Source organism: Podarcis liolepis (genome assembly GCF_965112155.1).
Source record: "Podarcis liolepis genome assembly, chromosome: 7".
NCBI classification, from domain to species: domain Eukaryota; kingdom Metazoa; phylum Chordata; class Lepidosauria; order Squamata; family Lacertidae; genus Podarcis; species Podarcis liolepis.
In genome coordinates this window covers 52,003,009-52,029,482 of record NC_139561.1, presented here as the reverse complement: position 1 = coordinate 52,029,482, position 26,474 = coordinate 52,003,009, and the positions used below count along the sequence as shown (strand labels likewise).

The window sequence follows — 26,474 nt, the reverse complement described above, 5'->3', positions numbered from 1 at the left end:
CAGGCATGTGCTTTGCTATTTTATACACACACACACACACACACACACACACACACACACACACACTCTCTCACACACACACTAATCTGCCTACTCTAGCAGCAGCCCTAAACCTCACACAGGCTTCCTGGACCTCTCACAAAATGACACGACAGTGGCAATATGATGAGATGTATCAGGTTGCAGCACGGAAAGAATGGGGTGGTTTTTTGTCTCTGGTGTGGGGGAAGTAATAAGGCTCATCATCACCTTCCCCTTTCCCTTCTAACCTTTGACTGCTGTGCAAACTTTTCCTAATGCAGAGTTTAAAGGAAGGCTAAAGCTAATAGCAGGGACGCGGGTGGCGCTGTGGGTTAAACCACAGAGCCTAGGGCTTGCCGATCAGAAGGTCGGCGGTTCGAATCCCCGCGACGGGGTGAGCTCCTGTTGCTCAGTCCCAGCTCCTGCCAACCTAGCAGTTTGAAAGCACATCAAAGTGCAAGTAGATAAATAGGTACCGCTCCGGCGGGAAGGTAAACGGCGTTTCCGTGCGCTACTCTGGTTCGCCAGAAGCGGCTTAGTTATGCTGGCCACATGACCCGGAAGCTGTCTGCGGACAAACGCTGGCTCCCTCGGCCAATAAAGTGAGATGAGCGCCGTAACCCCTAATGGTCAGGGGTCCCTTTACCTTTAAAGCTAATAGCATAAATCTGCTGTGGTGGTGTTGGTGGAGGGTGGACAATGCTGGGAGGACGTAGGGGGATTTTCAGCAAGAGGGCCACCTGGGCAACCTGCTGGCGGCCAGATGCTAAAGTGGGCAATGGATGTACATTTTTACCTTTGTACAGTAGACTATAGAAACACTCACAAATGCCTTTCTTCCTCCATCCAGGCAGGGAAGAGGCATGGTAAGAGTTTAAGGGCACAGTTCAGCCAGGCAAAAACGCTCAAGGAGAATGTGACGCAGGGGCAGTGAGGGGGATGGCCCCAGGAGAGATCCAGGGACCAGTTTCATGGGCCACATTTGGCCCCCCCGGGCCTGAGGTTCTACACCTCTGCTGTGGAGCATCATGGATTCTACAGCTTCAGAGAGGCCACAAGGCACAGTCCAGGAGTCCATATCAGGAGAAGGGGGTGACTGGGATCCCTGAAAATACCTGCAATCTTTAAAAAATGGTTTGGAAGGTGGGAGGCACCAGTTGAGGCTGAATCCACCCAGCACAAGCACATCTCAAAATTGAACTTTGGAAGGGGGTCTCTCGTATAATGGTTGCCACTGGAGCATTTTCTCACTCCAAGAGGCAGAGTGCACGAAACTTTGCTTTCAAATTTGCATTTAAAAACTGTCCACACTCATCGTCTTCCCCTTCTGTCTGCAGCCTTTTTCAGGGTACTTAAAAGCCACAAAAATGGTTAACCTACAAGGCACACCCTTTCAAACTTAAGAAGCGCAGTAGAATTTTATTAGCTGTGACATTAGCTGGACAAACATTGACTTCCTTAGGAGTAAAACTAGCATTGCAATTAAAGATTATCCCTGGAGTCTGTTGGTAAAAATAAAAAAAACAGAAGACTCAGTGTAAAGCTAAATGAAAAGAGCAATCTTTAGCAAGCGGTGCAGAGAATTAGATCAATAGAGACGGAGAGAGAAAGGAAAATATAAGGGATTGCTTTTTGATTTTAATAATGCTGTCAAGAAACCTGACAAAAGAAGACAGCAAGCACCAATGGAAGATGATGGAATGCTCATGTGAGTTCGGTGAAACCGCAACAGATGTTCTCTGTGTTATCAAGGGCTTGGTTGATGTGGGCTGGGTGACTTTCCCACCCTGGGTAAGTGTTGACATCTGCTGGCTGATAGCAAGACACTGGGAGAGCTAGCTTGCCACTTGAACTAAGAGTTTCCAGTTGTAGCTTGACGGGCAACTATTTAATTTATTTACTCATTGTTTTTATTGCTACGTATTTTCCTCCTCAGAACGGAAGGTGGTATGCCTGATTCTCTCCCCTCCCCATTTCATCCGCACAGCAACCTGGGTCATACAACCTGTGTCACGTTCCTCTTCACTGCCTTAAGAACTTGTGAATGTAAGAAGAGACTGTTGGATGAGGCCAACGCCTAGTGACCACAAGTGAAAAATATATGGGTGGGAATGGAATATCAATGTCCTAAGGGGGCTAGGGCAGGAGTACGCCACACTGCAGGTCCCATTTGCCCTACATAAAGCACTCGAGGGTTTTCGTGTTGCTTTCTCTGTGGTGGGAACACCAGATTTCCACACTATCAGGGATACTGTACTTTTGCCCTGTGTTCTCCCCAGGATGCTGTCTATGCCTGTGAGTGTGATGTAGCCCAATTCAGCTGAGTGGCCACTTGAAGCTCAGTGAAGATTTAGTGTAAACTTTGCGATGGGGGCTATTTTATCACCCTGTTGATGTTTTAATCAATATTTTAATTAGCACCGAAACACATCTACAGCTAAAATTGTGTTTTTTAAATAAATAAATAAATAAATAAATAAATAAATAAATGGAACACAGCTTAAATGGAAGAGTGTTATAGTGCTACAATGTGAGGCCCCTCCAGCTCTCTTGGACTCCAACTCCCATCAGCCTCAGCCAGCAAGGCCAATGGTCAGGAATGATGGGAGTTGTAGTCCAGTAACATGTGGAGGCCACCACATGGGCTACCTGTGCTTTAATGCTAATTTAATAAATGTTTTAAAAACAACTCTTCCTAGTCACTGTCATTTTGGCAACAGCGTTGACAGAAAGGATTCCATTTTTCTTTAAAGGGCTTATACTGTAATGATTCTAATCTGATTACCATGATGGTTATAGTATCAACCACCCCACTCCCATTATTTTAACCTGTTGTCCACAGTCAGTTCTTCCTTTCCTCTCTTGCTTCTCTCCATCCCCCACTGCATTCTGACTGCCTCATCTCTGCTCTCTCAGCTTTGCTGCAGTGTGTGTGTGTTGTTTGTGTGTGTGTGTGTGTGTGTGTGTGTGTGTGCATGGTTGCCCAGCGCGAAACAACACTGGCTGGCATCCGAACCTCATAAGCAAAGACTTTGCAGAAGAGGCGAGCCCAAGGCTCAGAGATGTAGTGATAAGGGAATCCTGCTTCCTTTTGCTGCTGCAGGTGACAGCGAGGGGAGTGTACAGGCTTAAATGAAGGCAGTGGTGCAATATAGCAAGGCAGCAGGGCAGGGAGTGGCGTGGAAGTGGGGTAACTTCCATCCAAATACACTTTGTAAGGGTTTTGTCAGTCAGTGTGCCCAAAAGCCGAACACATATACATCTAGCTATCTCATGGAAGGGCTCGGTGGTGTAGCATCTGCTTCGCACGCAGAAGGTCCCAGGTTTAATACACTGGTGAGCCACTGCCAGTCGCTGTAAACAATACTGACTTAGAGGGACCAGTGGCTTGACTTGGTCTAAGGCAGCATCCTATGTTCTTATGTACTATATGTGAAAAATAATTTGAAAAAACAATAAAAACAACACACACCAACAAACGGGGAGGGGGAATGTCATCAACACAAGACACTCAAAACATCCCTTGGCAAAGCATTTGGCCTGGCTATTCAGCTTTGTGTAGGGATGGGTGAACCTGTCCATTTCTGTTTCTTTCTGTTCCTCATTTTCCAAGTCTTAAATTCAGTTCTCCACATTCCTACACCACACTTTTCTTTTTTAAAAAAAGGCCTCGTGAAAATTCACCAGTATTTTAGTGTAAATTTTCCCCAGTATGCACTTTTTTTTGCAAAGTGATTCCCCCTAATATAATGCATTCTGGCATCTTATTTTCAGCAACATATGCACACTTTACCTCAGTGTGCGGATTTCCTTACACATCGTCTGGCCTGCCATTGCAAAATTTGGAGCAATGCGAATTTCGAAGGATGGCCGTGTTTCCGTTTGCGTGTGGTTTGGGAAAGTGTGAATTAGGTTAAGTTCACCTTGAATAGATAACTGAGTCAAACTCCTCCCCCATCCGTAGCCTTGAGTAGAGAAGACATGTTTGTCCTGACCCTATTTTCAAAATATGATATGTCCGTTTTGAGGAAACCCTGCTTTCAGAGAATTTTGCCATGAAGTATGGCATACATACATTTTTGGAAGGAAGGAAGGAAGGAAGGAAGGAAGGAAGGAAGGAAGGAAGGAAGGCAGATGCAATGGGAAGAAACAGGAGGACCATATTAATATTCAGCCTCTAGGTCACTCTGTGCCCTAAAAAGGGCCTTGGCAAGGCAGTCTGAGGCATGAAGCAAGAAACTGCTTAGTCTGAAATGAAACTCCAGCAGAAGATTGCCCTGACCATTTCAAAACTTCTGCTGAGTGAGCACTACAAGCGTTAAAGACACAGAGAGATGGTGGATGATGAAAGACTCTACACACTGAATCTCACATATTGCATTGACATCCTTCGTTGGAACAGTGTGCTCAGCCCTGATCTCATAATCTCTGGAAGGATATAATAGAAAGACAAAAGGCTCAAGAAATGATTAGCAAAAATAGTTGGAGGTCAGAGAAGACTCCCATATAAGGAGGCTGTGAAGATAGTGAGATTGTGTGGCCTAGAGAAGAAAATTGAAGGGATTTAGGAATACTGCTTCTCACCTGTACAAAGGGACATAAATAGAACTAATTGGAACATATAACAGTAATAAAAAGAGCATCATCATATATGCATAACATAGATTTCAAGAGCACTAGGCATTAGGACTGATGCTCATTAAGCTTCCAATTTTGCACATTTATGGACACGTCAAGGTGATCCCCAATGATGATGGAAAATACTAAAATATTGTTTCAAGGCTCTTGGGTGTTCCAGGCTAGCTGAAAAACAGACGCCTGAATTTAGTGTTTTCATTGACTTTTATTTTTGTTGCATTGGGTTACTTGTGCACCACTTAAGAGATAATTGTGATTGAGCGCTATATAAAGTACCAAAATATAAATAAATAGTTAAAATGCTGCTGCTTTAAATAGGGAAGACAGGATAATGGGCAGTCTGACATATCTTCCAAAGGAAAGGGATAGAAAACATTGTCCATATGACTGGATTAAGGTGATACCATACTGAAATATTTAGGTGGCAATGCTATACACCAGGGACTGCCAATGTGACGCTTGCCAATTGCTGGACTACAGCTCCCAGCACCTTTGACCATTGGCCATGCTCGGCGGGGCTGATGGGAGTTGTAGTCCAACAACCTGTGGCTTACTCTGTTATACAAACTAACCTGGGAGATAGGCCTGTAAAATTCAGTGGGACATATTTTTGCATACGAAAGCATAGGATTACACCATGAAGCAATGTATTAATAACATGTAGATTTTTCTGCCTGCATGTCAATATCGTAACAAACTACATATGCAGACATATAACATATCTAATACAAATGGCATGATTTTGTGCAAATAAAATAATAATGATAATTAATGCTTAAAACAAACATCACCTACCAATACCATTCATGACAGGTGGCTCATTATTCACATCCAACACTCCAGGCAAATCAGGTTCCGCTTCATGTTCATTTAAATCCAAGTCTGGCTTTGGGGGGCCGTTCCCAAAATGTCTAGAATCCTTTTCATAACCGGCATCTCCATTCTGTAAGCCATTGTGTGGCTTTTTCAATGGCATAATCTGCAAGCCGCTGGGAGTAGTCCGGTAAGAGACTGTTTTAGCAGCCCTGTCTCCTGAAGGTGCTGGCTTGGCCGCGTAACCCTTTTTTTGCTTTTGAAATGAGGGGGCCATGCGCTTCCGTTTATGGGGCAGCCCTTTGCTCTTCCCAGAGTCAGATGGCCTATGTGGTATTTTGTCGAGGGACGGCGCTCTGCTCTCGCGTAAAAATTTTGGCGTGCTGGCTTGTTTCCCGTGCTTTGCTCGCTTTTCTCGCGTGACATGCAGTCCGTTGAATTCATCGATAAATTCCTCACAGTGCAACAAGTGATGTTCTGGCTCCCAGGTGTCTTCATTGCTCCCGTAACCTTTCCAACGTATAAGATATTCCCATTTACCCTTTTTGTTTTTCCTTTTGTCTACGATCCTCTCAACCTAAGTGGAGAAAAAAAAAAAGGTAAGCTTGAACAAGGGAAAATATTTCAGACTGCTAGCCCTACACTGAGCAGATCCACTGAAGTAACTGGGTGCGACTAACTTAAGTTCAGTCATTCCAATGGGTCTGCTATGACTAGGACTTGGCTGGATAAAACCCTCACCAAGGAGCAAGTCCCAATGAATTCAATGGGATTTACCACCGAGTAGAGAAGAACAAATCTTTTGGCTGTTCTTTTCTTCAGTTTTAACTCTTCCTGTCTTAAGATCAGTTTGTCCCATTTCCAGGGTGGTTTGTGAAAAAAAGGTCTGCAGGAAAACTCATGTGCATTTTAGTGTACATTTTTTCTTAATATATGTACCTGTTTAAATAAATCTTGATCAATTGCTTATGTGCAGTTGAGATAACTGATTGTTCAATGCAATCGACATTAATTTACATAAGAGAGAAAAGCCAAGTTGTAAAAAAGGTTAGATTTCTCTGCTATTAGGTGATAAGGGCTGCACTTGGCTTCATGTTGGAAAATGCATTCCCCATCCTCTCTCATATACAGAGAAGATGGTGTTTCCAAATGGAGATTTTGGAAGAATTACACCCTTTTCTCAAGGGCAAGGTATAGATGAGACACAATGGAAAAATTATGGCTTTTGGCTCAGGTAAATTCCACCTCTGCTTATACAACAGAAAACACCTTAAAAGTGGTACATTGGTGGTATCAGATGCCAGTTCACATTGTCCATGGTTCATCCATGATGTTGGCAGTACTAAGGGGACTTGTTATCAGTCACGGTCCAGTAATTTAGACATTTGGGAGACTTGTGTCCTTGGAAATATCCAAAATAATTTGGGAGCCCATGGATTACTCACCCCAATAGTGCTTTGAAGGCCTAATGCCGATAGAAAGACAAAGGATGTATTGACTCTTCTCTTAGTAGCTGCTCAATTGTAGTTCAAGCCTGGAAGGCCTTACAAAGACCCCCTGGATTTATGACACAAAAATGTTTGGGTGATTGGTGTTCACTGAGAAAATAACTCATAATTTAAAAGCGATAAAAGGAACGAAAACCAAGTGCTATTTATTTATTATACAAATGATACTGGTCTTAAGGATATATTCTCCAAAGCACTGTTGCAAATAAGGTTATCATAAATAGTATGGCCTGGACTACACTCTTCTCTGGGAACGACTTGCCTGTGACAGATAAGACAGTTTTTCTGCTGTTCCCCCGGACCTTATATGATGGACGTATGGATAATCTATATGAATAGGTAAGAAGCACTCACGTTAATGTATAACCTGATACCAGTTACTGGAGAGGGGGAAGAGATTAGGGCTGTTGTGTTATATACTTTAATGTTTTACAAAAGCCAATCATTTATATATGTATTAAAAAAACTACACTTCTTTAATTGAAATATGCTGGCCGATGAAAATGTGGGCATCCATTTTAGTAAAATTAAAAGGACCTCTAGTCAGTTAATCAACCAAACGTGGAAGATCTGACGATCAGTTGCCAGGTTCCTAACAGATTCTGGAGGAAGAGATTGTTTTAGATGTCAAATATTCCAAGGTTTGCATAAACATTTCAAACTACTATCCTAACCCTGGCACACATTCAACTTGTGCATGACCACATGTATGTGTGGTTCTGGACAATAAACAAATCGATTGGCCACTCCTACCCGTGGCTCAGATCTCCACTCCTGGCACTGTGGGGCGCATGTTCACACACACATGCCAGCTCATCCCCAGTGCCAAACTCAAGGTGTGAGTGGGAAAGCAGCGCCCCCACCACCTGTGTGCCCTGCCTGGGCCGCTGCTACTATGCCACTCAGCCTCAGACAATAGGCAGGCAGGGGGAAAGGACAGAAGCACATGGGATCAGTGCCTGCCTGCTGAGCCGCTGGGTCATAAAGTGCCTCTTGTGTGCAACCTAGAGGATGAGTGACCCAGTGACCCATTAGCCACAGTGCCCTGGGTCAGCAGGAGAGGAGCGAATCCATCTCCAAACAAGGTGGGATCGGGGTGCGGAGGAGAAAATGAGTGGTGGGGGAAGAGTGTGAGCGTATAAATCTAATAAAATAATAATAATAACAACAAATAATTTAGCTGAGCTGATCGGGGAAGTCTAGGGCAATGAGAGCAGCTGGGTCAAATGGGAAGGGGAGGAGGAAATCAAACTTCAGCTCAGAAGTCACTCAGGGACACTGCCCAGGAGGGATTGGAAGGAAGACTCGGGGTGAGGAAAGGTGTGCTGGGCAGCAGCCCTGAGAGAGGGAAAGTAGCTGCTTTGGCGGTGCACATGAATATCTCGCTCTCCTCCACTTTACACAATTTCCACGTAAGTGGGAGGGTGCCTGTAAATTATTCTAGCCACAGATAATAACATAATAATATTTCTCTTTGTAAAATACAAGTAACTAATTTAGATGAACGAAAAAGAAAACTGCATTTTGAAAAGCTGTTTTATTATGAAAGTATTCAATAACTATCAATAAATTTATTCCAACTCTGTATTTCTTTCCTGTGGCATATGAAAATATGAGAAAAGTAGTCCTAGCCAAGTAAGTCCTACTGAATTCAATGGGCCTCAGTCCCATGAAAGTGAAGTCAGGATTCCACCCTTAGAATTGTATCCAACCAAGTCCTTCCGACAGTGGACTCATTACAATTAATGTACCTAAGCAGGTCATGTCCATTAACTCAGTGGGTCAACTCTGAGTAGGACTAGCACTGGATTCTACCTTCAACCTTCTACCACCTAATAAAATGAGATGGCTGCTATCTAAAATACCCAACCAAGTTATACATTTTATATACTGACTGCAATCCCTTTAACAGATGCCCTATTTTTGCCCATGAAACCGACTTTAGTAGAACATATGATTCCGCTGTCACAGTGTGACAGGATCTAATCTTAGAAACTCTACAGTGGGCTCTCTCTGGGCGATAAAGGGCAAAAAAGCAACACAGAAATTCTACAGTATTCAAAGAGAATTTCTAAAATGAGAGCACGTTGTCATTCAACCCAACGGCCATCTCTCTTATGAAAAGCTAAACAGTGTATTCTGAGAGAGTGCACTTAATGGATCACATTCTTTCCCTGCCTTAGAAAGAGGAATCCTGTACTGACTGTGCCTGTGTTTTTAGCCCGTCTTTCATCCAGCTTAAATGTATGTTAAGCAGTGTTCTAATGATCACTGACTTTAATTTTATGCATTTCATTGCCATTCAATACTCACCTTACAATTTTCTCCTTCACAGAACTGCCAAAGCTTTCCTTCATGCAGCTGACAAAATGATGCCACATTAAATGTGCAGTGCCCCATCTGCACTATACAGTGGTACCTCGGGTTACATATGCTTCAGGTTACATACGCTTCAGGTTACAGACTCCGCTAACCCAGAAATAGTGCCTCAGGACGGGAATAGAAATCTTGCTCTGGCAGTGTGGCAGCAGCAGGAGGTCCCATTAGCTAGAGTGGTGCTTCAGGTTAAGAACAGTTTCAGGTTAAGAACGGACCTCCGGAACGAATTAAGTACTTAACCCGAGGCACCACTGTACATTTATTGCTGTACTATGCCGCTTTAAATAGTCATGGTTTTCCAAAGCATCCTGGGAACCGCAGGTTGTTAAGGGTGCTGAGAGTTGTCAGGAGACCCCTATTCTCCCCACAGAATGGTTTAAAAACCTCTTTGCAAGGAATTGCAGCTCTGTGAGGGGAATAGGGGTCTCCTAATAACACTCAGCACCTTGAACAACCTACAGTTCCCAGGATGCTTTGCAGGAAGCCACGCCTGTTTAAAGTGCTATGAATCAGTTTTAAGTGTATAGTGCAGATGGGGACTAACACACCACAAGACTCCATTGTTTTTGCTGCAACAGCAGAGACAAGGCTACCCTTCTTGGAAATATTATTGTGACAGTCACAATAGGCAGGGCTCTTCCTATGTTTGTATGCTTAATACTCTGCTGTATTTCAACATTCCACTTTTTGTGCTGGTTTTTATTGCAATGGGGCGTTTCGTATTTTTATCTTTTGTTGGCAGGTGGGAGTTGGTTTTTCTGACTGGATTGTAAACTGCTTTGTGGAGGAACTTCTTCAAAAAGCAGAGCATAAATTTTCAAAGAAGTAAGTAAATGAAAATAGACATGATGCCTATTCCTGACAGCAAAGGTAAAGAAGTAAAGGTAAAGGACCCCTGGACGGTTAAGTCCAGTCAAAGGCGACTATGGGGTTGAGGCGTTCATCTCCTTTCAGGCCAAGGAAGCCGACGTTTGTCCATAGACAGCTTTCCAGGTCATGTGGCCAGCATGACTTAACCACTTCTGGCACAGCGGAACACTGTGACGGAAACCAGAGCGCATGGAAACGCCGTTTACTTTCCTGCCACAACAGTTCCTATTTATCTACTTGATTGGCGTGCTTTCGAACTGCTAGGGAGGCAGGAGGTGGGACAGAGCAACAGGAGCTCACCCCGTTGTGTGGATTCAAACTGCCAACCTTCTGATCAGCAAGCCCAAGAGGCTCAGTGGTTTAGACTACAACGCCACCCGCATCCCTGTCCTGACAGCAAAAGCATGCTTTCACCATGATGTCTGGACGAATCCAGTTTGCATGGTTGTGTGAATGTGGTCAGAGGAAGTTGTCTTCAGTCCTGTGCCTTAAATGATGCAGGCAGCTGCAAAATGTCTAACAGCCTCACTGAGGTGGGTATAAAAGTCATTCCACCCTGTCCTTTATGGCTATGAGAGAAAGTGCCTGAATACCTAGAAGTTAAGAACACACTGCTGCTTGTGCAATTCAATGATTAACCAAGTATAACAACCACAGCACAGTTCCTGAATGCATCCTCCTTGAAAGGCTTTCCTTAGAAAAAGTGAAAAATAAAACAACATATGCCCAGATGTGTACAAGGTGGCTGGAAATTTTAACTCAGCTAGTCATCGACACATGACTAGGCCAGAGTTTAAAGTCTGCCCACTTCTGTAGCTTAACACCATTTTTGTAGTTTGATGTTAGTGCATTTTAATTTTGTCCATTTCTCTGTGGAATTTAATTTTTTTAAGAGAGCCAGACTGTAATGCTTGCATATTCTGCAAAAAAATAAGAAAAACACAAAACATATTAAAAATATTGGAAGGATGTGGGAAGCAAGCAAGCCTTTCACGCTTCTAGAGAAATCCACTCTCCGCCCCACCATTTAACCCAGTCATGTGTGGTCATCACCAAAACTTGGCAAATATGAAACTGGCCATGCTCGTAAATTCCCTTTGAGGACTCCACTTCAGAGTTTTTTGTTGAGGAAGTATGTGTTAGTTACAGACGGCAGTGGTGACTAATTGAGATTTATCTCTGCTGTCAAAAACTGAGGCTGGCATATCAAAGGACTGTCAAGAGCCAAGCCCAGGATCCTGAATCCACTGGATTTTGTTTCTTTTCTCTTTAAGTTTTACTTATTTTTAGTGATGGTTGGATATGATTTAGGCTTCTTCCAATATATGTAAGGCATATCTGTTTTATTTTTAAGATAAGGTAAGGTAAGGTAACCCCTGACCATTAGGTCCAGTCGTGACCGACTCTGGGGTTGCGGCACTCATCTCGCTTTATTGGCCGAGGAAGCCGGCGTACAGCTTCTGGGTCATGTGGCCAGCATGACTAAGCCGCTTCTGGCGAACCATCGGCCAATTGGTGCCAAAGAAGGATAGAATTTTTTTTATGTATGCTACAGCAGCAGCAAGAATACTTATAGCAAAGCATTGGAAGACGCAAGACCTACCCACCTTGGAAGAGTGGCAGATGCAAGTTATAGACTATATGGAACTGGCAGAGATGACCGGCAGAATCCGAGATCAAGGAGAGGAGCAGATGGAAGAGGACTGGAAGAAGTTTAAAGTTTATCTACAAAAATATTGTAAAATTTATGAATGTTGAAGGCTCTGAAAATGAAATGAAGGGGTTCTAGCGATTAAGATAAATAAGACTATAAAGGGAGGGATAAAGGTTTAAAATGAATAATGAACGATCTTGCTGAACTAATCTTTAAAGTAGAATACAAGAAGGGAAGGCGGGTGGAAGCAAAGAGAATAAGGTTTTAAAAGTTATTAATATAAAAGAGTGTTCTTTTTTATGCTAAATTCTTTTCTTTGTATTTTTTCCATTTTTTGTTTGTTTCTTTGTTTGGATTTTTGATGTTTGCTGTCTGTTTTTTGTTGATTTTTGTTGATGTCAACTTTTTGGAAAATTTTAATAAAATATTATTATAAAAAAAGCCGCTTCTGGCGAACCAGAGCAGCGCATGGAAACGCCATTTACCTTCCCACCAGAGTGGTACCTATTTATCTACTTGCAATTTGACGTGCTTTTGAACTGCTAGGTTGGCAGGAGCAGGGACCGAGCAACAGGAGCTCACCCCATCGCAGGGATTTGAACCGCTGACCTTCTGATCGACAAGTCCTAGGCTCTGTGGTTTAACCCGCCTACATAAAATAGAGTCATTTTCTTGGCCTGATTTAATGTTCTACTGTCAAAAGATTTTAGATGGCAGATTTTCTGCCTGTGTAACCTAGAGGTGGCCAACATGGAGCTCTTCAAATACTGCTGGACTACAACTCCCATCATCCTTGACAATTGACCACACTGACCGCGACTAATGGGAGTTGTGGTCCAGCAACTGAAGGGTACCACACTGGCTACCCCGGTCATGCGGTTGCCCTGGGCACAAAATTTCCTTGAGGCTAGGAAAAACAATTACACATATAATAATTACATGTTTTAATAGAACTTCATTAAGATCTGCGTATATAGTTATAATGCATGGTATAATCCTGGTATAATGCATTATAATTAAATGACTTGCTGTAACACCATACCTTTTTCTGTACTCACAGACCCTAACTGCACATGCCTATTTTCAACACAGGGTCATACTGTCCAACCAGGACATGGGATTGTGCCTCCTTCCCTGAGCCCGGGGACCATTTGCCCAGCTTAGGGAAGGAGGCACAGTGCTCTGAGAGGGCCTGAAAGCCCTCCTGTCTCCTTCCCCGCCAAAATTTGCCGGTACTGCATACCGTTGTGTACTGCCAGAAAAAAGCACTGCTCTGAGTATCTTCCATGATGTGAACAATAAATTTATTATCAAACAGTTCACATACTATCTGAATGTTCTAATAGCCCTGCTATGATTGCTAGTTCTCAGCTTGTCATTTAAATAATAATGATTGGTTATAATGGAAGCTGTGATTTCATATTTTCTATTCCATCTTATTGATGGGTTGACAGTAATAAAAACCTGGCTGACTCTGCCTTTTAGGATTGCTATGAGTGAGCATTAAAACCTTATCTGTGTGGGTCAGGAGTGGGAAGCCTCAGGCTCAAGGGCCAAGAGCTGTGCTCTGGCCCTCAGGGCTTTCTGTAACCCATTCCAAGAGACAACCTTCCTCATTGGTTCTTGTCCATTCCTTCCCTGAATGCTTCATTGAATCAATGCCTCTTTCCTACTTGGAGAGAGAGTTGTGCACATGTACAGAAACCTCTGGTGTTTGCATGGGTGCAATGCAGCCTACTGTAGAAAGACAAGAGTCATTTTGGATTCACAGCTGTCCATGGAGGTGCAGGTCAATTCTGTGTCCAGGGCAGCTGTCTGCCAGTTCCATCTGGTATGCAGGCTGAGACCCTACCTGCCCGCAGACTGTCTCGCCAGTGGTGCATGCTTTAGTTAACTCCCACTTGGACTACTGCAATGCGCTCTATGTGGGGCTACCATTGAAGGTGACCCAGAAACTACAACTAATCCAGAATGTGGCAGCTAGACTGGTGACTGAGAGTGGCTGCCAAGACCATATAACACCAGTCCTGGAAGACCTACACTGGCTCCCAGTATGTTTCTGAGCACAATTCAAAGTGTTGGTGCTGACCTTTAAATCCCTAAATGGCCTCGGCCCAGTGTACCTGAAGGAGCATCTCCACCACCATTGTTCAGCTCTGACACGGAGGCCCAGCTCCTAAGGCCTTCTGGTGGTTCCCTCACCTCACTGCAAGAAGTGAGGTTCCAGGGAACCAGGCAGAGGGCCTTCTCAGTAGCGGCACCCGCCCTGTGAAACACCCTCCCATCAGATGTCAAGGAAATAAACAACTATCTGACTTTTAGAAGACATCTGAAGGCAACCCTGTATCAGTACATTTTTAATGTCTAATGTTTTACCATTTTTATGTGCTATAAGCCAATCAGAGTGGCTGGGATATAAATAATAAAATTATTATTTATTACTATTAGTCCCACAGTTGCGACACTCACTTTCGCATCTGGCCGCATCCACGCTTATGATCCGGCCCCTAGATGATTGACCCCTGCAAGAGTATGTGGGCCTCAGGCTTAAAAAGATGCTCTATCCTTGATGCAGGCTTATGCAACACCATGGCGGGCAGGTGAGTGTTTTCAGCTACCCCACCCCTTGCCCTTGGAAACCTTGGAAGGGACGCTGGGCAAAATCATGGAAGGGGTGTTTCCAGGACTAAGGTGAAACTGAGAAACTCCCTAGTTATTTTTGCTACTGGATGCTGCTTGCTGTTTAAGTACAGTGTTCTTGTTATATTTATAATACTGAAATGTGGGGTTTTTTGTATGTTATTATGTTTGCTTTTGTTGTGCTATTTAATTATGAAATTGTTACTATGTTATTGTTTTGCAATGTTAGGAAATTGTTTTTGTAGTGTTTTGGTTGAAATGTATTCCTGTTTCCTTTGTTGTAAGCTGCTTTGAGTATGTTTTTTTGTCTGGAAAAGTGGCAAACAAATAAAATGGATGAATGAGTGCACATGGGTATACAACCACTGCTACAGAGAGCAGTGCCACTGAAACTCAGTATTACTGACTAAAAGCAGTAGCTCCCACAATGTAGGATTGCTGAATGAACAAGTGCCAAGCCCGCCATGTATGAGGTTCAATGAAAATATCATAATACAGCCTGAGAACATGATTATCATCAAGAGATGAACCTAACCCTTTTCTTCATAGTGCACTCCAATGATCAACCCATAATTATCTTCGAAGAAGCAGTTTCCTTTCCACTATTCCAGCTTTGAAAATCTGTGAGTATTTTGCTACTTTCATAGTCTGGTAATAACCTCCTTTTACGTTCTACAGCATCTCAAAGTACATTTGAGGGAGTTTCTGCTAATAAGAAAAAATGTATTATCTGGCTACTAGAGATTAATCAAAATATATTTTCAATTCTGAAAAGGAAGAAACTAGTCAATTAGTTTTCCATTTCCCCATCCATTCTCCTTTCAGTTGGAACTGACACATACAAACCAAATCATTATTATATTTCCCATTTTTGTTAATTTAAATTGGAGAATGCATACAATTTCCTTTTCCTTTCATCTCTGCTGCACCTAAAGCAGTCTCACAGTGATGTGAAAACACTTCTTTTGTTCTTAGCATGCTATGTCTTAACTTGCAAATATGGCTGACACAGCATGTAACGCAGGAAACAGCCACTTATAATTCCACTGGCGCATAAGACAAAATCATGGTGCAGCATGACATGGTACCATTTAGATATTTTGGTCCCACCATGTGATAAAGGAGAGCCAGTGTGGTGTAGTGGTTAAGAGCGGTAGTCTCGTAATCTGGGGAACCGGGTTCGCGTCTCCGCTCCTCCACATGCAGCTGCTGGGTGACCTTGGGCCAGTCACACTTCTGTGAAGTCTCTCAGCCCCACTCACCTCACAGAGTGTTTGTTGTGGGGGAGGAAGGGAAAAGGAGAATGTTAACCGCTTTGAGACTCCTTAAAGGGAGGGAAAGGCGGGATATCAAATCCAAACTCTTCTTCTTCTTCTTCTCACGAGGAACCGTTGAAGGAGCTGGTTTTAGACTGAAGAAGAGAAGAGTGAGATTTGATATGAAAGCCATCTTCAAATATCTGGAGGGCTGTCACATGGAATATTGAGCAAGCTTGTTTTCTGCTGTTCCAGAGGGTATAGGATCTGAACAAACTGACTAACCATTAGGAATAAGGTTATGTTGTTGTTGTTGTTGTTTAGTCGTGTCCGACTCTTCGTGACCCCATGGACCAGAGGACGCCAAGCACTTCTGTCTTCCACTGCCTCCCACAGTGGTTATGATGGTAAGAGCTATTCAACACTGGAATGGACTACCTTGGAAAGGGGTGGATTCTCTTTCACTGGGTTTTTTTTTAAACAGAGGTTGGATGGCCATTTGTCAGGCATTCTTTAGCTGTGATTCCTGCATTGCTGGTGGTTTGATTAGATGACCCTTGGTGTCCCTTCTACAGGGAGAGTCTTTTAAAAGAGGCCCCATGGAACATGTGTACTCTGTATCCATGAGGCCTCTTTTAAAGGACTCACTCTGTAACTCTACACTTCTATGATTCTATTATTGATGTCTGCCCATTGGTCATAATGGTTGGAGCTGATGGGAGCTGTAGTTCAAAACATCTGCAGGGTACTATGTTGGCTATCCCTGCACTCCGTAAATGAACCAAAGTCTGCTGTTGGCTCCCATATTTCCCTTACTCCTCTTCTCCTCTGTAAAGAGATTGAAAGCATCCAGTCTAGTTAATCCATACGCTGCTAGACTTCAACTTTCATTATCCCCAGCCAGGCTGAGGTGATCAGAGTTTAACAGTTAGGTATCAGGCCAGTATGCAAAATAAGACCCAAATAAATGGAACCAAGAACTAAAATCCATAATATATAGTCAAAGCAATTTTAAGAAGCAGTGAAACACAACAGGGCAGACAAAACATCTAAAATGTCTACACAAACAGAAATGTTTTGACTTGGTGCTGAGAAGACAGCAAAGTTGGCGCTACGTTGTCCTTGTACAAAACTGTATAACTATTTGAGCCCGACCTTCCTTTTTGGATAATCTTCTGGGGGGCCACATGCCAGTGGTGGGGAGGGCCAAAGTGGACAGAGCATCAAATGCCAATTTTATCTTTCCACAGTAGGCTAGTTTCTACACACTCATTCTCCCTTCCATCCAGGGAAGCAAGAGAATGCCAGAGAGCAAGGAAACGTTCTAGTCATAGAATCATAGAATCATAGAGTTGGAAGAGACCACAAGGGCCATCGAGTCCAACCCCCTGCCAAGCAGAAAACACCATCAGAGCACTCCTGACATATGGTTGTCAAGCCTCTGCTTAAAGACCTCCAAAGAAGGAGACTCCACCACACTCCTTGGCAGCAAATTCCACTGTCAAACAGCTCTTACTGTCAGGAAGTTCTTCCTAATGTTTAGGTGGAATCTTCTTTCTTGTGGTTTGGATCCATTGCTCCATGTCCGCTTCTCTGGAGCAGCAGAAAACAACCTTTCTCCCTCCTCTATGTGACATCCTTTTATATATTTGAACATGGCTATCATATCACCCCTTAACCTTCTCTTCTCCAGGCTAAACATGCCCAGCTCCCTTAGCCGTTCCTCATAAGGCATCGTTTCCAGGCCTTTGACCATTTTGGTTGCCCTCCTCTGGACATGTTCCAGTTTGTCAGTGTCCTTCTTGAATTGTGGTGCCCAGAACTGGACACAGTACTCCAGGTGAGGTCTGACCAGAGCAGAATACAGTGGCACTATTACTTCCCTTGATCTAGATGCTATACTCCTATTGATGCAGCCCAGAATTGCATTGGCTTTTTTAGCTGCCGCGTCACACTGTTGGCTCATGTCAAGTTTGTGGTCAACCAAGACTCCTAGATCCTCCTAGTCAGGCAACAACATCCAAGGAAGGCACAGAGAAGAGTTGGTGAGGGCTGAGGGGAAAGTCCCTGGGTCACATTTGGCCTGAGATTACCACCCCTGTTCTACAGGGAGGATGTTCTACAGCTGTGATGCCCTATGAGGAAACTGTGTGATTTGATGCAGAAAATCATTCTGTGGTGACTCTTCCCATCATCATCAGTAGCTCAATTTCTCCCTAATGCTCGGCTTTGGCGTGTTGGCATTCCAATCCTGTCCACTGGGGTATTTTTCCTCCTTTACACTGGTGCAGCCGATTTCTCATTTAAAGGAGGAAAAAAGTTAACGATCACAATTTTTTAAATAAAAAATATGCAGCTCTAAGTTCAAGCGCAAAGCATGCATAACCCGAGACTCCCAAAATAAGCCTCATAGTCATGCTTAATTTAATAGAGAGTTTGTTACTCTGAAAACGCACACACTTGTCTCCAGTACAAACAGTTATTTAAAGGAAGGAAGTTCACCAGGCTTATGCTGAACCATTTCGGAAGATTTAATATTCTGGATATGCTCCTTATTTACACTTTGCTCACCTTGTGGAAATGAGGAGACTTAATTTATTAATGAGGTTTAAACTTGCAAAGCTCTTCCTGAGTCCTTGTTGAAAGGAACTTAACAAGGCTTGGAAGGTTAGGATTTTATTTAACATGGCATCATATGTAATGCTACACATACATTATTTCTCCCTGCCTCTTCCAGAGGACTAATTTGGATCATGGGGAATGTAAGTAAACATTTCTCAGCTGGTGGAGCTTTACTCATTTGCATCTCTTGAGTCATTTAAAAGTATCCAAATATATTTGCTCTGTTGGTTTTGGACAAGTCAGTGAGGTCCTGCAGGGAACCAGTTGGTGTGTCCAAACTTGCAGAAAGCAGGATTGAACTTTCCACACATCAAGCAATGCACGGGGTGTTCAATTCTGCTTGGGCAATAGCTTTTCATCCCTATGGGCCAACTTTGATAGGTGGTTGGGACAATCTACCTGATATTATGTCATCATATGATTGACAGGTGGGTTGGTTCACACGAGGAGAGAAAGATATGGCCCATTGGACCAAAAAAGGTCCCTACTCCTGGTATATAGAATGCCAATCTAACATGCTTCTTCAACTGAGTTCGTTGCTGTCAAGTCTATCAGATAGCACCAGACCTCACAAAATGGTTTGATTTTTCGTCTGTTACTATGTATTTGTAGGTTTATAAGCTTCTCCACAAGCAAAAGTTACTGAAGTGCTGTACAATAAAATAAAATAAGATAAAATATAAAATGCAGGGAAACTAAAGGGAACAAAACCATTTCTACAATTTTACAGTTATTGTTACATTAAATGGCTGGGCCACATTTCAGGGAAAGCCTTCTGAATTTTAAAATGCCAGGTGCTTCTCTGATTTCAGTTACTATACAGATATATAAAATCAATATTCACCTTCCCGTAAAAATAGATAAACTGGTACGAGGCTTAAGAAATTGTGAGCATTATTCATGAGTTCTTTGAATGAGTGTAGGCATAAAGTATGTAAGAATAGCAGGCGCAGACATGCTGATCCAACCCTCAGTGTCCTCATCTATGGCTGCTTCACCCTGACCTTCCTTCATTGAGAGGAAAGGTCTGAAATCGGCTTCTCAGTGTGTTCAGCTGAAGCCTTCCCACTATTAGGAATCCTGCTGATGGTCAGTCTAGACAATACTGAGCCAGATGGACCAATAGTATGACAGTATATGGTAAAGGTGTTCACTGATCTCAAGATTCTAATCTGGAGCCAAATTTAGTCTGAAGCACTGTGGAGGCTGCCTGCTTTGGTTTAGGTCCAAATTTTGACTTGGAAAAAATGAAGTGTTGTTTCTTCCCCAATTCACTACTATGGGTAACACTAATGATACCTATAACTTTTCTTCCTTTTGACAGAACCGGATGACATTTGCATGCATAGTAGCTCCTCAGGGTGAATAAAGCCTGCCAAATTATGGAAAACAGGTCTAGGGATTTTGTGCTGGGCACCTTTAAAGATTTTTTTTTTTAATGAACCATTTATAACTTTTTTGGCAGAATCAGCTGGAATTTATAGACATTCCCCTTTTGAGGGGAATCCAGCCAAATTTCAGAAAGATAGCTGCTGTGGTTTTCCTGCACATTTTGGGGTAGTTAAAAAAGGAGTTGCTTAATATCTGCTATTGTTTTCTGTATGGAAATGACATACAGTGGTACCTCAGGTTAAGTACTTAATTCTTTCCAGAGATCCGTTCCTAACCTGAAACTGTTCTTAACCTGAAGCCCCACTTTAGCTAATGGGGCCTCCTGCTGCCGCCGCGCCGCTGGAGCACGATTTCTGTTCTCATCCTGAAGCAAAGTTCTTAACCCGAGGTACTATTTCTGGGTTAGCGGAGTGTGTAACCTGAAGCGTATGTAACCCGAGGTACCACTGTATATGAGATAAATGCCTCAAGAAAGAAACTTGACAAATTACAGATGAATAGGTTAAGGGTTTTTTCATGCTAGGTGCTTTAAAAGTTGAGGAGAAGTAAAAGGGCCTCACTGGGTTTTTGTGGGCAATGCTTTTAGTATGAAAATGGAATATATTGTAGGGGTTCCCTACAACAGTTGCAACAGCAAGATTAGATGGCTTCAAAGTTCGATTAGACAAACTCATGGAAGATGATACTATCAATGGCTACTAATCATGATTGCTAAATTGAACCTCCATGTTTAGAGAGAGTATGTCTCATAGAAACAGAGGTGGCTAACCTGTAGCCCAGATACTGGATTCCAACTCCCTAACTATTGGCCAGGCTGCTAGGGCTGATGGGAGTTGGTGTCCAACAAATCTGGAGGGCCACCATTTCCAGCCTTGTTGGGGGACAACAACAGGGGAAGGCAATTGTCTTCATGCCCTGCTTGTGGGCTTTCCTGAGGTTACCATGTTAGCCACTATAGGACACAGGAGTCTGGACTACATGGATTGTTGGTCTGATCCTGAAAGTCTCTTCTTATGTAGGAAGCATCACCATACCTAGACGTAGACCTGCTTTAGATAGTTTTCTGAATCCTGTGCCTTTGGACCACAGAGCTAGCTGGGATCCAACATAAGAACATTCTTAAAAGCCCGCTGGATCAGGCTAGTGGCCCATTTAGTCCAGCACCCTGTTCTCACAGATGCCTATGTGCAAAAGCACTCTCCACTTCTGTGGTTTCCAGCAAATGGTATTCAGAAGAATACTGCCTCTGAGCGTGGAAGAAGAGCATGGCCAGCCATTGATAGCCTTATCCTCCATGAATTTGTCCAATCCTATTTTAAAGCCATCCAAGTCGGTGGCCACCACTGCCTTCTGCAGGAGCAAATTCCATTAAGTATGTGCTGTGTGAATACCTTTTTTTTTGTCTGCCCTGCATCTATAGACTAACAGTGAACAGGATCCAGAAGGTGTGGCAACTGCTGTAAGGTCATAAGTGAAATGAAAGTTTTCTTTTGCTGAGGCAAAGAATGCTCCAGGATTAGGTGACTCTGCAATTATGCATGGAATTTATGATCCCATACCAGCACATCATTTTCCAGCAAAAAGTAAGTGGCACCAGTCCCTCCCTTCCTCTGTGTGTGATTGTAAACACAGCACAGAAAGAAGCAGTGACAGTAATGCATAGATGGAAGGCACAGCATTGCATCAAAGACAAAAAGAACAATTTAAGCTTATATAGGAAGGGGCCCAAGCATTTGTTACAACTTTGACATGGCCCAGTAAATGTGCCTAAACACACCTGATTCTTCTAATCACAATTACTTTACATTTAAACCATCAGAAGTGGTCTCACACCAGTCTCAACAAATTGTGTATTTCAGTTGTCATCAGCCCTCCAGATTCACAGGTAGAGGTTTTCCACATGGCCTGCCATGTGACCATTTAACTGGAAATTGAACCTGAGCCCCACTCTGCATGCAAAACATGTACTCTACCATGAAGCTGTGGTCCCTTCCCTGAACATGTGTGGTCATCACATGGAGCGGGACGTGTGTTTGGACCACTGCAATCCATACACAAGCATTTAAGATTCCTGCTGGATCAGATGAAAGGTCCATCTAGTCTAACATTTTCTTTCCCATGATCAACCAAATGCTTCTGAGATGAGGGCAACAGGACTTCTATGCTGCCACTCAGCAACTGGTATTCAGAAGGATAAATCTATATAGTATGTATGTATACAGGTATCCATCCATCGGTCCCATCCTCCTTTCCATCTGGGAGTTAAAGGCTGAATTGATACATGTCTAGACAAGTCACATCTGATTTTATACCGGAGCTTTCCATAATATTTTGTGTTGAAGTCCATAGATGCTTCCTTACCAGAAGTGAAACAGAACTCAACATTATGCTACGATTTGATGCATCATTTAAAAAGCTATGTAGAACAGAATCCATTAAGACAAGCCATTTCTTCACTAAGGGTGGTGCATGAAAAGAGGACAAGAGACAAGGAAGGAGACTGCTAAGAAGGAATGGGTTGTGTAGCTTCCAAATGGTCTTTCTCCATTCTTGTCGAGGTATGGCATTCATAGGATGAGTGTTTCATGAAGCCTGATGAAACCTCATTAGGAAAATGGAGGGTTCAGACTATTCCCAGAGCACACAAGTTTATACTTTATAGGCACAGTTTTATTTAGAAAAACTGCTTCATGAAATGTTTTCCAATATCTGTTATTAAGGCGACTTCACTTCTGCCTGGAGGCCATTTGTGATTCATATGACTAAACAATCTCATAGCTGGCACCTCCCCCCCCCCCACTAAATATGAGTTTCTTTAGCAACATTCATGATTATTTTATATGTTTGGTATACCTATGACCTTTGTATTCTACTATGGAATATATTTTCCACCAAGGCAGATTAGTCCTGAAGCCAGTTCCATAGAAGTGGATCCAGCAGATGCCATTTTTCTCTCTCCTCTGATGCTCAGTTTGGAGAGATCTTTCCAAAGATGTTCCAGTCTGAATTGGATGTTGCCCTTCAAGTTACTTTGGTGTCTTCAGACACTTAGGATGTAAAAGTGCACTTTTCCTAGAAGAAATTCTCTTGTGAGTCCCATTACCCACCTCTCACAAGTGTGATCATATCCCAAAGGATCTTTTTTTTATGAAGTGCCTTCCTTGCTTCGCTGTGCATATAGCACTTATGCCAGTTTCACACGCCAGGAAGACACCATCTTGCAATGATGCTTAAAGGTTTCTAGAAGGGGCATTGCAGTGTTCCAGATAAGGATTTTTTAATCAAATATATATTAGGACTATTTAATGAGAATTTGAAGGTTGTGAATTATAACAAACCATTAATAATATGGCAAACAAACATCTTAACTAGAAGGAATATGAACATTCACACAACAGATACTTCACAAGATATCTATCCACATAAGTGGATTAATATTTTCTTGTATGTTACTGCATACCAATACATTATGATTATGTTTCATTCCTCAACAAAATGGTCATAAGGCTCTCTTTCCTCTTTGACTGACCATATTAGTCCATTTTATGTTATTTACTACAGCCCATACTTCGGTTACTCAGTCTTCAAGTGTCAGAGTTCTTATCTTTTTCCAGTTATGACAAATAGTCAAGCAAGAAGCCATGAACAAGTTCGAGACCATTTCTCTATCATCTGTTAAGGCCAGATCTTTAACACACCAAGTAAAATAACTAATGGATCTGTTGAGAGTATATATCCTGTTATTGCTTCCATTTCTCTTATCACATTATCCTATAATTTATCTTAGGACAAGTCAAGAAAAAATGTCTGCATTTATTGTACTGCATCTCTAACATAGTTTACTTGCTGGGCTATAAATGTGATTAAGTCACAATGGTGTCAAATATAATAAAAAATGAGTTTATAGAAGCTTTCTTAGAGATTTACATTAAATGTCTGTTTGAGGAGGGATTTTGACAGAGCTTTTCCCCAGTTAGGTGGTATGTACTCCTTACTTCTATTTGAGTTGGGCCAGCGTGAAATATTCAAAATTATTCACATTTTCTCTCTTGTAACAGTCAAGCAGCTAATAAGTAGTGTGGTGCATTTTAAAAATGCTTCTGTTGGTAGCAATATGTCATAATGAAAAGTCACTTCCTGGGGAATTATATAGAGAAAAAAATATGGGAGGCTACAAGGACCACTGTACAGGAAAAAAGATGGCCGGCCAATGGGTACAAGAAGGCATCCATCTTTCTTTCTCTGTACAATTCTCCAGAAGGGCTGTGCATTAAGTTTTATGGCTCCTTTCTGGAGTATTTAAAAGGCATTTTACTTACTGGGTGCCATATTGTACTAATAATAGCCTCTCCAAGCAGCTTAAAAAAGAAAAAAACAGCCCTCTGAACACCTAATAGGTACTTCAATTTTTTTAAAAAAATGCTAAAAGTGTGACATTTTTAGGATCTGTGCATAATGGAGATGGTGGGGATGCTGGTCAACAGATATAAAAGAGACATTAATCAAATCAAGACAGCTTCATCCAATCCCATTAAGAACACTTAAGATGGAAAAATTCTAAAGGAGTCTGGCATAAGCTAAACATTTTTCTAAAAAGTGAAAATCAAAGACTGTGTATATAGTTCCAGATTACGTTCATGACCTGTTAAGAGTCTTGAGTCTATATTCCAAAACTTCTTTTTTCTTTCTTATATTCCCAGATTTACTGCTTCCAACTAGGGCTCCCAAACTGTGGTCTGCGGACCACCAGTGGTCCGTGAGCTTCATTTATGTAATCCACAGCATGTCTGTGGATCTGTTGTTGAAGATGGGAGATGGCACATCAAATGTTCACATTGATTTTTAATTGCATTTAATTGCTTCTCTAATTTCTTATATTGTCTTTTATTGTATTACAATTTTAATTCTGTGGAAAGGAGTTCAAATTGTACTAAAATAAAATACAATATAAGAAATAAAAGAAGCAATGAACATACAATTAAAAATCATATAGCACCTAGCACAACACATTTTATTTGCTACAAGGGGCAGAAAAATCATCAAGTGGTCCACCAAGACCATTTGCAATAGGATATATTTCCAAGTCAGAGAGATTGTGGCTTTCAGAGTTCCAGTGTTTTGAAACAAATAGTTGGAGGTGCTTTCTTCAAGATTGCTGTTTCGAATCATGTATGAAAGTCTATGGCTATTTCCCCAACATTATGGATGGGGCACCCCATGCTGAAATGTTTAAATAAACAGGGTCAATTCTATCTATCTTTAGCCATTCACTTTTTTCATATATTACCACATTTTTCCATGTATAAGATGATGCTTTTTGCTAAAAAAAATAAATAGACAAAAACTGGGTGTCGTCTTATACACTGATAGTGAATGCAGAGTGGGGGGGGATGTGCGATTAATGGCAGAAGCAAGCAGGCGATTGGCAGCATCGATTGGGCGGGTGATTGGTGGCTGCGGCAAGGCCTGCTGGCGATTGGCTGTGGCAATTGGGCAGGCGATTGGCGGCTGTGGCCAGGCAGGCAGATGATTGGCAGCTGCGGCAAGTGGGTGGGTGGGCTGTTGGTGGTGGTGAGCAGGCAGGTAATTGGCGGATGCAACCAGGTGTGCGATCGGCCATGGCTGTGACAAGCGATTGGCAGTGGCGGGCAGGCAGGTGAGCAATTGGTAGAAGTGATCCCCCCCCCCCAAAGCTGAACAACTTAATTTCTTAATTTTGAGTTTTTAAAAAAGGGGGTCGTCTTATACATGGGGTCATCTTATACACGGAAAAATACGGTACTTACGAGTCTGAGAGTATACTTCTAGGGCTCTTTCTTTTCTGATTTTCAGGATTAATATGACATTCTGTTGATGCAAAGCAAGCAGGGATGGGGGTGGGGGCAGAGACAGCTGTGCACAGAACTGAGAGCTCTGGTTCTCGAGCCCTAGAAAGCTCCTGACAATGCACAAATTAAAACCTGTGAACATTAGGCTTAGTAGTTGCCAATGTCTATTCAAACCCTGCACTTTGTATCTATAAAACATCCATGCTTGCATTTCATACTAGTTTCCAATGTGCTCCAGCACTCTTGTGTTGTATGTGGGTTGGGGGTTGGACGCCTGCTCCCGCTGCTCCAGTTTAACAATGCAACTCTTCTGGAATGAATCCCGTATGTGGTCCTGTATGAGAGATTTCTCGATCTGCCTCTTCCCACTTCCACCTTTGTGAATTCTGGCATGCTTGCTTACTTGGCCATGATTCATACACCTGCAAAGAGGCAACACTCCCCGCATGCTGGATGCAGGAGCAGTGGGGAGTCCCTGCCACCCACTGGGCACCTAATATTACACCGGTGTTCCATGCAAAGTATAAAGGTTGCAAAAGTATGATGTTTGCAATCGTACTCGCTTTTCTGTCATGGATACTTTATGCAGGAATGAGGACTCTCAGGCCCGGGGGACAAATGCAGTCTTCCGGGCCTCTTGATCTGGTCCATGGGACTCTCCCTAGCCATATCCCTTCTCCTTAGGCCACATCCCTCAGCAGGGCTTGTTCTTCCACCCAGCTTGCCAGCACCTTGGTAAAACATGCCTGAACACAGAACACCTGTAGAATACCACCATCTCTCTCTTCCATGAAAAACACATTTCTGTGAAGCCTTTGGAAGTGTACTGAGTAAGTGTTCCAAAAGGGGAGGT

The 26,474-nt window shown here is 42.6% G+C and overlaps 1 protein-coding gene across 2 annotated transcripts in view; it reads right to left on the bottom strand.

Annotated features, from left to right (window-relative positions):
- The window catches only part of CDYL2 (chromodomain Y like 2), a 69,799-nt gene that overhangs the window by 22,466 nt on the left and 20,859 nt on the right, over positions 1 to 26,474 (bottom strand). For both annotated transcript variants that reach the window (XM_083514984.1, XM_083514983.1), the window contains exon 2: positions 5,455 to 6,049. In XM_083514984.1, coding sequence (XP_083371110.1) covers positions 5,455 to 6,049 — 595 coding nt within the window. The remainder of the gene's footprint in view (positions 1 to 5,454; positions 6,050 to 26,474) is intronic.